This window comes from Mustela erminea, chromosome 17 (assembly GCF_009829155.1).
Source record: "Mustela erminea isolate mMusErm1 chromosome 17, mMusErm1.Pri, whole genome shotgun sequence".
NCBI lineage: Eukaryota > Metazoa > Chordata > Mammalia > Carnivora > Mustelidae > Mustela > Mustela erminea.
The window spans coordinates 15,224,215-15,239,169 of record NC_045630.1 but is presented as its reverse complement, the minus strand read 5'-3'; the positions used below and the strand labels follow the sequence as shown (position 1 = coordinate 15,239,169).

Below are 14,955 nucleotides of genomic sequence, written 5' to 3'. Positions count from 1 at the left end.
GTCTTAGACAATTCATAGTACTCAGCATAGCACATACCCTCTCCAATGCCCATCACCTAGACACCCTCTCCCTCCCCTCCCACGCCCCCAGCAACCTTCAGTTTGTTTCATGAGATTTAGAGTCCCTTATGGTTTGTCTCCCTCCTGATTCCGCCTTGTTTCATTTTTATCCTTTCCTTCCCCCTACGACTTCCTGCCCTGCTTCTCAAATTCCTCATAGCAGAGAGATCATATGAGAGTTTTCTTTCTCTGATTGACTTATTTTGCTTAGCATAATATCCTCTAGTTCCATCCACGTCTTTGCAAATGGCAAGATTTTGGCTTTTTGATGGCTGCATAGTATTCCATTGTGTATATATACCACCCCTTTACCCATTCATCCTAACAGCTGATATTCTCAAGCATTTCTAGTGTTTTGACTATTGGCTAGAATTGCAGAGTCCAATCTCTACACCAGTTTCCACTGAAGCACTATGTGAGTCGAGTAGATTTAAAATTTAAGGGATCAGGAGAGGGGCACAGGTCACACTGCCTCACGGTCCGCCATCTTGCCCACTAGACTCCACATAATCCCTCCCATTCTATGCCTTGCAGCCAGCTCACAAATGTGGCCCATTTTCTCTCTCACACATAAGAGGTCCATCTGTACTTCACTCTTAGAAGCTTATCTTTGCCTAACAAAATTGGTTTTGTACCTGTAAAGAGTTTTCATATAAACTACTGATTTTTTCTCTACATCATTAAAGAAGAATATAAAATTTTCTCTGTGAGACTCAATAAAACTCTTTTTTTCAAATGTGGTCATAAACATTTTATTTTTCCTTGAACTATCCCTAGCACAGAATATAATGCCCATGGTAGACTAGCTCAATTCCCCCTTTTAAATAGTTGAAAGTATTTTTCCCCTTTAAACTCATTAATTTATATTTTTCCCTGTGTTTTTTATGATTTTTGATTAATGTATGTCTCTTTCGACTAGAATATAAACTCCAAGAGCATAGCAACCAAGTCTATTGTGCTTGGTACTGAATTGTTGGCATCTGGTAATTAGCCTGGCACAAAGTAAAAGATCAATGCATTTGTCTAAGGAATGAATGAAATTATATCTGCAAACTTATTAATTTCATCTTGCATACACAGAAGAAAAAATTATAGAGAAAAACCAAAACCAAAGGTCCAGAAAAGTGAAATGTCTTGTCCAAGTTCACACAGCTAATTGATAGCAGAGTGTTTTAATTAGTTTGCCACGCTTGTCCCTCAGCCTTCTTGTGATTTTAGACTGTAAATTCATTGTCTTATTACATTTATCAGCCTCTTATAAAGCTAGTGCTTTCTCTCAAACCCATATGCTTGATTAAAGAAATATCAAAGAAGTCTGGTCACCAGATTCACTGATTCTTTTCTTTTTTTTTTTTGGCAGTTTTATGGTTTTATTAACACAAATACGATACTCACATAAGCTTTCTGTCTATTCATTTTCTTCGCTGCACAGCCTGGCAACAGGACTGGTGACTCTGATGGCCAGCTGGGCTTCTCTTTCCACAATGGCTTTGTGGTTCTTGAAGGAGACGCTGTGAGCAATCTCCACACAGTGAGATTTGTTGCACGTCAGTAGCACTTCAAGCTCCTTGACACTGTGGGTGAGGAACTTCCAGAAGCCACTGGGCACCATGTGTTTTGGTTTTTGGCTGTTCCCGTAACCAACATTGGGCATCAAGATCTGGCCCTTGAATCTTCTGTGCTCCCTACTGTCAGTGCTTCTGGGTTTCTGCCAGTCCCACTTAATTTTGGCATATCTATCTGACTGGTGCTGGAACTTCTTGGTCCTCTTTTTAATGACCCTGGGCTTCCCCAGAGGTCTGTAGGTGGCCGTGATGCCAAGTAGGAAATGGCTGCCGTTCCCGCAGGCAGAGCTGGGGAAGGAGGACCCCTTGACTCCCATTTTCCTATTGCGAGATACCAAATTAATTTATATCTACACTGAAAAATGATATTTTGTGCCTATCCTTCCCACCCCGCCCTTGGAAGTCAATACTTTAAAATGCCTCCGTTATTTCCACTGGAGCTTTTAGTGATTTAGAATCATTCCTTGGTGGGGCGCCTGGGTGGCTCAGTGGGTTAAAGCCTCTGCCTTTGGCTCAGGTCATGGTCTCAGGGTCCTGGGATCGAGTCCCGCATCAGGCTCTCTGCTTGGCAGGGAGCCTGCTTCCCCCTCTCTCTCTGCCTGCCTCTCTGCCTACTTGTGATCTCTCTCTCTCTCTGTCAAATAAATAAAATCTTAAAAAAAAAAAAAAAGAATCATTCCTTGGATAAACCAAACTGCTCAAAGAGCCGTTTGCACTTCTCAAGAACACATGGAACAAAATGGCGCAGGTGGACAGGCACTCATAAAGTCCTGTAAGAACGACTACACTGGGTGTCAGTCCCCTCGGAGACCTCAAAGAGCCCCAGAAATTCAGGTAAAAGTACAAGAGGGTAAAAAAACACCTTACCTTATTTCAACACATCTTAAAAGAAGTTGGGTTGAAATACAAATTTCTCCTTGGAGCCTGAGGATAGATTTATTTATTTTCTTACTATTTTCCAGTCTAAATGTACTGGTGCAGCTGCCAAGGTGGATAGCTTAGGACCTCAAGAGAGAAAGTCTGGGGCTCTGGGGGTCTGTGTGGAGTCTGCTTCTGCAGGCAAGGTTTGAGAAGAAGAGAGGGAAATCAGAAGTTGTTTGAGAGGCTGTAATTCTATGTCACTACCCAAGTACTACACGATTTGTTTTAAGATAGAGACAGCAAATATGAAAGCCCTTTCACATTCATTCACCCCTGACACCTCTCCCAGACACTTGTACATATGTTATTGCCAACACTCACAACACGCCGTAAAACTTGACTATTTCGACAAAGTAAAGGAACATCATGCTCCTATAAAGGATATAGACATTATATGTGTCTATATCCATATTAAGTGTGCTAGTTATTCTCCAAAAACTTGCTTACACATTTTAAATGGCAAATCTGCTTTTTGTGGATAAACCTCAACAGAGCCCATGCACCGTAAATTTCAAGTTAGTGTGGCTAACGTCAATGGCCTTCGCTATGAATAGACTAGCGAATAATCTCTAGCAAGTGATCCCCACCTGTGAGCCTATCCTTTCTATACAAAACCATTCAGAACTTACTGGATTCTTGCACCCCCGTAAGAACACCATGATTTATTTCTCATTGGAAAGATCATTTTTTGAAGGTCTGTAACGATGAGAGAACTACTGGAGAAACTTGCGTCTGCTGCTGCAGAGGATAGAATCATTTCTCTCTTTCCCTCACTTTCTTTTCTTCTATACTTACACTCTGGTTTCCAAAACCAATGGTCCTTAAAAAAAAAAAAAAAAAGAAAGAAAAGAAAGAGAAAGAAAAAAATTAAAACAAAACTAAAAATCTATAATGGCCCTGCTTTGTAACTTGTTCCATATGTTTGACATGCTTCATAAAATAATTCCACATTAGTTTCCCTAGCCTTGTGTTTGGTTCGTGACATCTGTTTTTTCCCTATGTTTGCATGATTTATTTTGGTGTCCATGTGAACTTGCTCTATAACAGTAACAAGAATTTGCTTAGATTCCCTTTTCCTAGAATGTCTTCTGGTGCCTTGCAGACCCATCAGGCTTCCTATCCAAGGAGATGTCACACAGTCACTCTCAAGCTAACTCTGGCACTTCCTAGTGTATGAACTCACAGAAGTCACTTGATCTCTCTAGACCTCAATTTCCACATCTGTAAAATGGAGATGGTAATAGTAACACCTATTTATAGGGTGTAGGGGAAGGCTTAAGTAAGTTATTATATGTATATACTTATTAAGCACTTCAATAAGTTCCTGGCACATAGTAAGTATTTGTTTCTTTAGTTATTAAAGTCAAAGCACAAAGAAAGGCCTCCAAGAGATAAATTCCTTTAACTGGGGCGCCTGGGTGACTCAGTGGGTTAAAGCCTCTGCCTTCGGCTCAGGTCATGATCCCAGGGTCCTGGGATTGAGCCCCACATCGGGCTCTCTGCTCAGCAGGGAGCCTGCTTCTTCCTCTCTCTCTAGAGCCTGCTTCCCTCTCTCTCTTTGCCTACTTGTGATCTCTCTCTCTGTCAAATAAATAAATAAAGTCTTAAAAATAAATAAGTAAATAAATAAATAATAAACTCCTCTTACTATACAACCCTTTGCTGGCCTTCATTTATTCGTTCATTTGGCAAATGGTCATTAGGTACTGAAAGTTAAAATTATCACCAAAGGGGAGTCATATTGGTCACTGAGGCTAAAGGAAGTCAGTACTACTTTTATTTAAACTTTTGATGTGTTGTTCATCACAGATTTTTGCACTAATTTTGACTTTTAAAAATTATTGCATTACAATGTTATCTTGATTACTGGATAAAACATTACTATTTTTAATAACCTGATGGACCTTTCCCCTGTTAAATTTTATGCCCAAAGCACAGGTCTCACTTACCTCACTTGGTCCTGGCCCTGGAGAGTTATGAGCAAAACACTCAGTCCCAGTCCTCACGCAACGAACAATCAAGTGAGAGGAAGGATAGGCCTTAAGGAAGTTTCCACAAAAATATGTAAATTCTTTCCACTAAAAATGCAAGAGTTTTATATTCTCCCTTGGGCCTGTAGCTGAGTGTAAATACATTTTTGAAATTAAGAGCTCAGCTTTTCAGTCATTCATTTTTCAATAGATAGATGTGAACTGTCTACCATATGCCAGGCACAGCTCTGGCAACTAGGGCAGAGCAAAAGAGACACAAATTTCCACTTTTATAGAATTTATATTCACATGTAGAAAAGAGACAATGAATAACACAAGTAAATAAAATAGAGTATATGTTGTAGAGTGTTATATATTGCTAAGTTATAAAGAGAGAAAAAAATACATGAAAGGGAGAGGGAGAATGGAAAGAAAATTGAAATGTTAGGTAAGGACCACTGGAATTGTGACCTTTGAGTGATGAGGTGGGGGAGAGTGAGCTAGATGGGGAGGGAGAGAGATACGTGGAGAAAGACAGTCCGTGCAAAGAGAGCAGTTAGTGCAGGGCAGGACCCTGAAGGGGTAATGTTCCTGAAGTGGTTAAGAACATAGGAAAGAGGCTGGTGTGGCAAGGGGAGAGTGAGCAGGAATTGAGATCGAGAGAGTAATGGAGGGCTGATCATGGAGGACACTTTACATCATCATGAGTACTTTGTTTTGCACTCTTGAGTAAGAGCGGGAATCACTAAAACATCCAAGTACAGGAGTGATGAAGTCTGACTTAGGGGTTGCAGGCTCAGTCCAGGGCTGTGCTGAGGATGGATTGGTGGGGAACAAGTGAGGAAAAGGGACCAGTTAGGAGCCACTAAGCAACCCAGATGAGATGTAATGGAGGCTTGCAGCAGGATGGCAGCAGTGGAGGGGACATTCAGCAGTCAAATTCTGAGCAAAGAGGTTTTGCTGTTGACTTGGATGTAGCATGAGACAGAAAGAGGAGCCTGGGTTAACCCAAGGTTTTTGGTCTATGCAACTGAAAGAAAGGAGTTTCCACCAGCTGGAAAAGTAAAGACTGGATAGAAGTAGACCTGGGAGGGAACATCTAGGAGCTCAGTGTTGGACGTGCTTGTTTCAAGATGTCAACAATCAGCAAAATGGATATGGTGCATAGCCACTGGCATATAGGTTTGAGTTCTAGAAATCAGGGTATTAGTCTAGTACTCAACTATGGAGAAAGTTCTAGCAAAGGAGACTGAGCTGGAGAAAATGAAGAGAGTATGGTGGCTTGACATCAAGTGAAGAAAGTATTCTGAGGAAGCAGGTGTGATGAGCTTTCAGAAGCTGTAGACAGGGCAATAAGGTGAGGATTAAACATTGCTCACTGGAGTTAGCAAAGCAAAGTGACCTTGAAGGGACCAGTTAATAGAGCTGTGCTGGTAAAGGCTGGATTTAGTGAGTTTGAAAGAAAAATGAGAGTTTGTAGAGAATTATTTTGAGTTTTGCTGTAAAAGGAAGATGAGAACTGGGGCAATGACTAGAAGGGAGAAGACATTCAGGGTGGGTTTTTAAATTTTTGTTTTGTGTTTTTAAAATGGGGGAATATTACCTTGATTGTACATGAGGCAGAAGACAAAGGTTGATGGCTTATAAGAAAGTGTAATGGTGGGGCACTTGGGTGGCTCAGTGGGTTAAGCCTCTGCCTTTGGCTCAGGTCATGATCTCAGGGTCCTGGGATTGAGCCCACATCAGGCTCTCTGCTCAGCGGGGAGCCTGGACTCAAGAATTACCTCTCTGCCTCTCTCTGCCTGCTTATGACCTCTCTCTCTGTCAAATAAATAAATAAAATCTTTAAAAAAAAAAAAGAGGTGTAATGGTAGTAGGTCTGATGATGTGTGTGTGTGGGGGGGGGGGGTTGTGGGTTGTGAGAGGAGGGAGTAAAGATGATCTATGAGAGGCAAATTGGAATAAGGACAACGGCCCATGCTTCCTCCAAGTCAGTGGTCCAAGGAATGCAACTGGAGAACAGCATCCACTGGAGAGGGCTGCAAGGGAGTGGTGCCCTCAGGAGAGCCAGACTGGGTCAGACCCATTGTTTGCAAACCTTAGCACACATCGGGATCAGCTGAGGACTTGTTGAACTGCAAATTTCAGAGCCCTACTTCAGGAGTGCTGCTTGGCAGATTGGTTGGGGCTCTGAGAATGGGAAGTTCTAACAGGTTCCAGGTGATGCTGACTCCGCTCTTCCTGGGAGACCCAATCCACTGAGGGAGCCCAGGAAAGAGAAAGTACTGTTCCCAGAAGAGGCTCTTGAAGCTCAGTGGCTTTTAAAATTTGAAAGCAGCTCTAGCCTGGTCCATGTGAAATTCACTCCCAATTTCACTGATTTTTAAAACAGTGTTTACAAATTTATTATTAAATAAATAAATTTGTTCTACTTTCCACATGGTCCTTTATACTATTTATAAGAATGTCCATTTCAGGGGCCCCTGGGTGGATCAGTGGGTTAAGCCTCAGCTGGGGTCATGATTTCAGGGTCCTGGGATCGAGGTCCGAATCGGGCACTCTACTCAGCAGGGAGCCTGCTTCCTCCTCTCTGCCTACCTGTAACCTTTGTCTGTCAAATAAATAAATAAATTCTTTTAAAAAAATGTCCATTTCAAATAGTGTAGATATAATTACATTATTGCAGGTTGAGAGGAGAAATGTATGCTTTCTTAATCCTATTTCTAATATTTTTATCCCCTCTCTTGTTTCATCTCTTCCTTTGAATCTATTCAGTTCCATCTTGGAAACATTTGACTTGGAACCTACTTACGGTATTCATGCATTTGTTCAACAGATATTTACTGAGCACATACTAAGTACCACGCGCCATTATAGCCCTTAGAATACGGCAATGAACAGAAGACCCTGGCCTCTGGAAAGCCACTCTCCAGTTCAAAGAGAAACAGGCAATGAACTAATTAATGCAAATAATAATTCAGGTGGTGATAAGTTTTACAAAGACCAAAAATACAGCAGGAAAGGGGGATTGGGCTGCACTGAAAAGTAGGGTAGGTAGGGAGGGAAGTTCTCACCAAGGTGATATTTCCGCAGGAACAGGAAGGAGGTAGGGAGGTGAGATACCTGGGGAGGAGTATCCAGCCAGGAAATGAAAGGCTCCAAGATTGGTGCACACCTGGCAAACTTAAAGAAAAGCAAGGACTGGCAGAGGGGCAACTGGAAGGCTGGGACAAGGGCTCATGTAAAGTCTGTTGGCCAGTGAGGTAGCTTTGGCTTTTCTCTGTGTGAACTGGGAAGCCAGTGGAGGGTTTAAAGCAGTGACCAGATATGCCCTGGCTTGCATTTAAAATGGGTCCCTCTGGCAGTTGTCTTGTGAATAGTGTCCAGGGGGTAGGGTGATTGTGAGGAGGAGGAGGCATTCGTGAAAACTCAGGCAGCGGATGACAGGGGCCTGGAGGGTGACCGCAGAGCAGGTGTCCAGAAACACTGGGATCCTGACTTTCAAAGGCAGAGCCGACAAGCTTTGCTGAGGGATCCGATGTGGAGCGTGGGAGGAAGAGTCGAGAATGACTGGCCACTTGAAAGCTTTGCCGGCCAGAGTTGCCATCTACTGAAAAGCAGAGTATTCTGGAATAAAAGTATGAATTTTGCATCTTTATTGAGACGGTCTTAAAAGCCATGAGGTTAGATGAAGTCATCCAGGGAGTGAGTGAGTGATGAGTGTGGATAGAGAAAGGAAGTGATCTGAAAATGGAACCCTGGGCGTTCCAGGATCCTAGAGTGTGGAATGAGAAGCAGCCAACACACACACACACACACACACACATATCCCTAAAACAAACAAACAATCAATCAATCCAGGGAGTGGACCTGAGGAGGGAGATCTAGGGGAGCACAGTGCTTTTGAAGCAAAGTAAAAAGTCTTCAAGAAGCAGGGAATAGGGAAGCCTGGGTGGCTCAGTGGGTTAAAGCCTCTGCCTTCAGCTCGGGTCACGGTCTCAGGTCCTGGGATCGAGCCCCGCATCGGGCTCTCTGCTCAGCAGGGAGCCTGCTTCCCCCTCTCTCTCTGCCTGCCTCTCTGCCTACTTGTGATCACTCTGTCTGTCAAATAAATAAATTAATAATAATAATAATAATAATAAAGAAGGAGGGGGTAATGGATATCTGTACTCATTTGGACTATTTGCTCTGTAGGCTCGTTATGTATGTGTTTTTTTCTGGGATGCATAGTAAAATATACCACATCGTAATGACTGAGGTCCAAATTCATGCAATCACATAAAACACAGAACTGTGTTATTACACAATAAATGAAAAATAACCAATTAGTATATACTTTCACAAAATGAACAAGAGTTAAGATAGTACGATTTCTATGGTACAAATCTGACTAAAAGAACTGAGGAAATTGCTAAACTTTAAGAAGCACTCACTTCCTTACTCCTCATCTTCTGCACAACAGTGAAGAAACATACCCTGCCTGATAAGGGTGGAGATTCTCCAGCTGATCTCCAATCTCATTATCACGGGATTGTACTTTATTTTCACTGGATCCCTGGGTTAGTTCCACTAATTCACATTCCTACATTTTTGGGATTTTCTTTTTTAATCTGTTTGCTTCTTCTGACGAACTTTCTAGAAGAGCTTTTTCTAGGTACTTACATGTTTGAAAAGAACACCTGATCATTAACTTGGCATCCTGATGCATCATTCTTTTTTTTTTTTTAAGATTTTATTTATTTATTTGATAGAGATCACAAGTAGGCAGAGAGGCAGGCAGAGAGAGAAGGGGGGAAAGCAGGCTCCCCGCTGAGCAAAGAGCCTGATTCCAGGACCCCAAGATCATGACCCAAGCTGAAGGCAGAGGCTTAACCCAATGAGCCACCCAGGTGCCCCCTTGATGCATCATTCTTATAGGTAATCAAGTCCTCAAGTTCAAATCATTCTTCAGAACAAGGAGGTCTATTGTTACCGGTAAGGATGACATGATTTTTCATTTTGCATTGCGTTTTCCCCTCTGAGAGCTTTCTGTCAACTTTTTTTTATCTTTGTTGTTGTCTAGGTTCTTCTCTGTTCTACAAACTCTTCAGTGGTCCCCTTTCAATATAAAAATTTAAGTAACTCTTTTTTTAGTTATTGAAGTATACTTGATAGACAATCTTATATTAGTTTCAGGTGTGCAACATATTAAAAACTCATGTAATTCTTGAGTCCTGACAAAACTGTCTTCTATTATTTCTTTGATAACTTTTTCTCTTTACTTTTCTCTGTTCCATGTTTCTGGAATTTCTATGAGTTCATTTTTCATTTCTATGAATGTTAAAGCTCAATACTGGTTCTCTGTAACTTAATTTTTTAAAATATATTTTCTATGTTTCTATACTTTTTACTTTCAGGGTGATTTTTGAGAGATCTCTCTACCAACACTAATTTCAAATTTCAAGTCTCGTGCTTGATTTTTAAGTTGTCTTTCTTGCTTTTGGATTTTCCCTTATTATAGCATTCTGTTTTTATTTTGTGGAGGCATTATTCTTGGATCTCTTTTATGATACAAGTTAGGTTTTTTTTTGTTGTTGTTTCTTTTGTTTGTTTTACTTTATCTCTTGTGCATGAATTATCTATATACCCCAGGACTAGGTTTCATACATGTTTATCTTGATGTTTCTTTTTCACTTTGCAAGTTTTTACTTTTTTTTCAAAAGTGAGTAGTAGGGGCACCTGGGTGGCTCAGGGGGTTAAAGCCTCTGCCTTCTGCTCAGGTCATGATCTCAGGGTCCTGGGATTGAGCCCTGAATTGGGCTCTCTGATCAGCAGGGAGCCTGCTTCCTCCTCTCTCTCTGCCTGCCTCTCTACCTACCTGTGATCTCTCTCTGTCAAATAAATAAATAAAATCTTTTTTTAAAAAAAGTGAGTGGTAAACTTTGGCTGTTGGTTCACATTTAAGAATCGGACAACAAAGTAGCTGACTTGAAGGTCAGTGACTGAGCACAAGAAGGGCAGAGCTGGTTCTTAGGCTGGGCATTCTGGCCCACATGCTAGAATGAGGAAAACTTTGCTTCAGAGCACTAATAGATACAGCAGCTGCTCCAATTATCCCTAAAATAGTTTTGCTTCTTTCTAGGGGAAAAAAAAAGACCTGAAACTATAAAACTCCTGGAAGAAAAGATAGGAGCTCCTTAACATCAGTCCTGACAATGATTTTTGGATTTGACACCAAAAACAAAGGCAACAAAAACAAAAATAAACAAGTGGGGCTACATTAAATTAGAAAGCTTCTGCACAGCAAAGGAAACCACTGACAAAATGGAATGAAGAAAATATTTGCAAATCCTATTTCTGACAAGGAGTTAATATGCAAAATATATTAAAAACTTGTGCAACCAAATAGCAAAAGCCAAACAATCCAATTAAAAAATGGGGCGAGGAACTGAGTAGACATCTTTCTGAAGGAGACATACAAATGACCAGTTGGCACATGGAAAGGTGTTCAACATCACTAATCTTCAGGTAAATGCAAGTCAAAACCACAATGAGATATCCCTCACACCTATTAGAATATCTGTCATTGAAAAGACAAGAGATAATGAGTGTTGATGAGGATGTAGAGAAAAGGGAAACTTGTGCTCCTTTGGTAGGAATGTAAATTGGTACAGCCACCATGGAAAACAGTATGAAGTTTTCTCAAAAAATTAACACTTAAGGGGCGGCTGGGTGGCTCAGTCATTAAATGTCTGCCTTTGGCTCAGTTCATGATCCCAGAATCTTGGGATCGAGCCCCACAAATTCCCTGCTCAGCGGGAAGCCTGCTTCTCCCTCTCCCACTCCCCATTCTTGTGATCCCTCTCTTGCTGTGTCTCTTTCTGTCAAATAAATAAATAAAATCTTAAAAAATTTAAAAAAATTAACACTTAGAACTACCATATAATTTCTATAATGTGGGTATATACCCAAAGGAAATTAAAGCAGGATACCTAGGTATCTGCACTCTTATGTTCACTGCAACATTATTCACAATAGCCAAGAAACAACTTAAGTGTCCATCAATGGATGAGGGCATAGAGAACATGTTTATACATGTGTGTATATGTACATATATGTATAGGGGTATACACAAATGTCTTTGTGTATGTATACACTCATGAGGAAATATTATTCAGCCATGAGAAAGACATTAAGTGAAACAATCGGACAAAGACAAACAAATACTACATGGTATCACTTGTATATGAAATCTAAAACAACGTAAAATTCATAGAAACGGTAGTAAAATGATTGCTGGAACCTCAGTAGGGACAGGGAACAGGGAGAGGTTGGTAGAAGGGTGCAAACTTTCAGCTCTAAGATGAAGATGGTCTGAAGCTGGCTATGGGGTAGAAGTTACGTTCTCACCGAATGATAACAACAAAGGCACACATGTGAGATGGTGGATGTGTTAAGTATCTTTATGTTGGGAATCCCTTCACAGCATATACATCCACATACACACAGGCTTCCCCCTCCCACCCTAAAGTTTGCTTTACAGCACTTTGCTTTTATGAAACACCTAAATGAGTACCTGTTTTCCCTCACCAAAAGAGGATTTTCACTTTTATGAAATAGTTACTGCTTCTTCACTTTACACCATTTCGGCCTATGAAAGTTTTCATGGGAATGCCCTACATTCGGATAGCAGGGGGGACCTGCGTCAAAATCCTTTCACTGTGTATGTGAACATCAAATTACTGTGACATACACTTTAAATATGTTTTATTTGTTGACGATCACTCAATGAAGCCAAAAGAGAGAGAGAGAGAAAAAATAAACCAAGAAAAGACAGAAACTGGGTTTCTGACCTGAGAGAAGACACCCGCACGTTGTAATGGCCCCGGGGGGAGAGCCTGACGCCCCACACAGATTTCAGACACATCGTTCCTTGTCAGTCCTCCGCCTCCTCCCACGGTGCCATTTGCCTGCTAACCCAGACTCTGTAGCCTCACCACGGTTCTGCTAGTCCATCCAGCCTGTGAATATTTTATTATAGCGAGCTTGCCCATGGCGGGGAGGAGTAGAGGGTCTTAAGCAGACTCTGCGCTGAGCACGGAGCCCCAAGTGAGGCTTGATCTCACAATCCTGAGACCACAACCTGCGCTGCAACCCAAGTCAGACGCTTAACCGACTGCGCCACCCGGATGCCGCTAGCCTGTGAATATTTTAAGCTATGATTTCCAAACCAAAATTTTCTATTCGCTTTCAATCTTCTAGAAATACGTTGAAATTTCATTTTCATGGATTCCCCTCTCCTGCTCCCTTTGCCATTATGGAATTTTTTAAATAAGGAATTATGAAATCAAAAGACAACCAGGGCCAGGAAGATTAAACCAACTCTGTGTAGCTGCCTGTTGGAGACTCGCCATTCATTTGAAATGGTGACCAGTATCACCCCTCAGCCCGTGATGAGAAGAAAATGTAAGTGTCATCAAATCTTTGATTTTTCAGATTTGACAGAAATACTAACTTTTACCAGAAATCATTAGCTTTTAAGTGTCAGGAAACAATATTTTTCAAAATATTGTAAAGGCCAATCAAAATAACATCCGCTGGCAAGATCCAGCCCGTGGCTTGCCCGTTTTCAATCTCTGATTTATGCCTCTTTTAAAAAATTTTTTCTCTGCTCTTGTTACCATACGCTCACAGAAAAGCAGGAGAATAAGTACAGGTGTTCAGGCTGCCTCCAAATTGTAGAAGTTAAATTCTATATTATCCATAAAATTTTAGAACAATGTCCAGTGCATAGTAAACAATAAATGTTAACTCTTGTATTATTTTTTAAAAAGATATTTTATCTATCTATCTATTTATTTATTTGAGAGAGAGAGAGAGAGAGAGAACATGCACGTGCGGGCATGAGTGGGGGAAGGGGCAGAGGGAGAATCGGGCTCTGAGCAGGAAGCTTGATGCAGGCCTTGATCCTGGGACCCTGGAATCTTGACCTGACCCCGAGATCATGACCTGAGCCGAAGGCAGATACTTAACCGACTGAGCCATCTAGGCGCCCCTAACTCTTGTGTTATTATTGTGAGTTATTTGGAGCTTTAATCATATCATCATGCTGCAAAAGGCAACAATAACTTACACATTCAGGACCAAAAACAACAGGGCCAGGTGGCAGTTTTCAGAGGTCAGCGGGAGACTATGCCAGCGCGCTAAGGAATGGCAAACAATTGACTCTCACCTTGAAAGAAAGGGGGAGAAAGACATAAAATACCTATTAAGTAGGCGGTTGCCAAGAATACACTTTAACAAATTCTAATTATACCCTAACTCCTGGCACTCATTTCTCCTTAAGAGAACCAAGGAAAATTCCACCTCAATTTCCATGGCTCCCAGAAATTGGTTTTCTCGAACACGCTTACACATCATTCCAACTTCTTCCCCATAAACACTTGCGGGGATTATAGAGAACACACAGAGATATAAATTTTTAAAGATTTTATATACTCGTTTGACAGAGAGGGAGAGAGTAAGCGAGCACAAGCAGGGGGGAGGGCAGAGGGAAAAGGAGAAGCAGATTCCCCGCCGAGCAGAGAGCCTGAGGAGGGTCTCCATCCCCCGACCCTGAGATCATGACCTGAGCCGAAGGCAGATGCTTAACCAACTGAGCTACCCTGGTGCCCCCCAAATATATGAAACACACCCATATAAAATACATTAAACACACACTCGTACGTGCACATGTACTCACACACAGTCGTAAGCAGGACGCACACCCACACACACGCACTTGCACAGCCATGCTCTTTCTTTCTCATTTTGCTTCTCCATGAAGGACTCAGCAGCATTTTCTAGTTTTCTGCAAAGTCTTTGACATGAATCTATCTGGGTGCTTTGCTGGTAATTGTTTGTCAATTATCTGTAGTGTCACCCAGAGCTTCTGAGTCAAATGCAGAAATAGCTGTCCAGCTTGGGGACAGCGCCTGTTTTTCCCCAGTGGTCCTCAGGCTGCTTTGTGGTGACATCAGTGTCCACAAGAAGATTCACCTTTATCTCCAGGGCATCCTGCAACCAAATATCGCCTAAGACCTCCCGCGGCTGAATGTACCGTGCCACTGATGGTTTGCTTTTGTCACATGCATTTTTAAAAATCATCTCTAGCCCTAATTAGCCAGAGTGAGAATTCTGTCTTCTCTCCTCTGTAAATTTACAGAAGAGAATTGAAAGCAGGGCCCCCTGGGCTATACATTTTAGTTATTTATAGTGAGGCCAAGGACCCACAGCCAGAAGAGGAAAGAAGCATGATTTTTTCCCAAGCACATAACAGCAAGAGCCCCGGATGGCTAAACCATTCCTTTTCAGTGCTAAAAAGCATACTGTGGGAACAAATGGGGTCTTTCTTCGTTTTCAGTTTTCTATCAGTTAGAGAAAACCAGGCCCATATTATCTCTTTGCAGGACTGACCTCTT

The 14,955-nt window shown here is 41.6% G+C and overlaps 1 protein-coding gene across 1 annotated transcript; it reads right to left on the bottom strand.

Moving 5' to 3' along the window:
- Window positions 1-1,468: 1,468 nt before the first annotated feature.
- LOC116576717 (60S ribosomal protein L32-like) lies at window positions 1,469-1,942 on the bottom strand. The gene has a single exon (XM_032319197.1). It carries the CDS (start codon window positions 1,940-1,942, stop codon window positions 1,469-1,471), a length of 474 nt encoding a protein of 157 aa, XP_032175088.1.
- Between the last annotated feature and the right edge of the window lie 13,013 nt (window positions 1,943-14,955).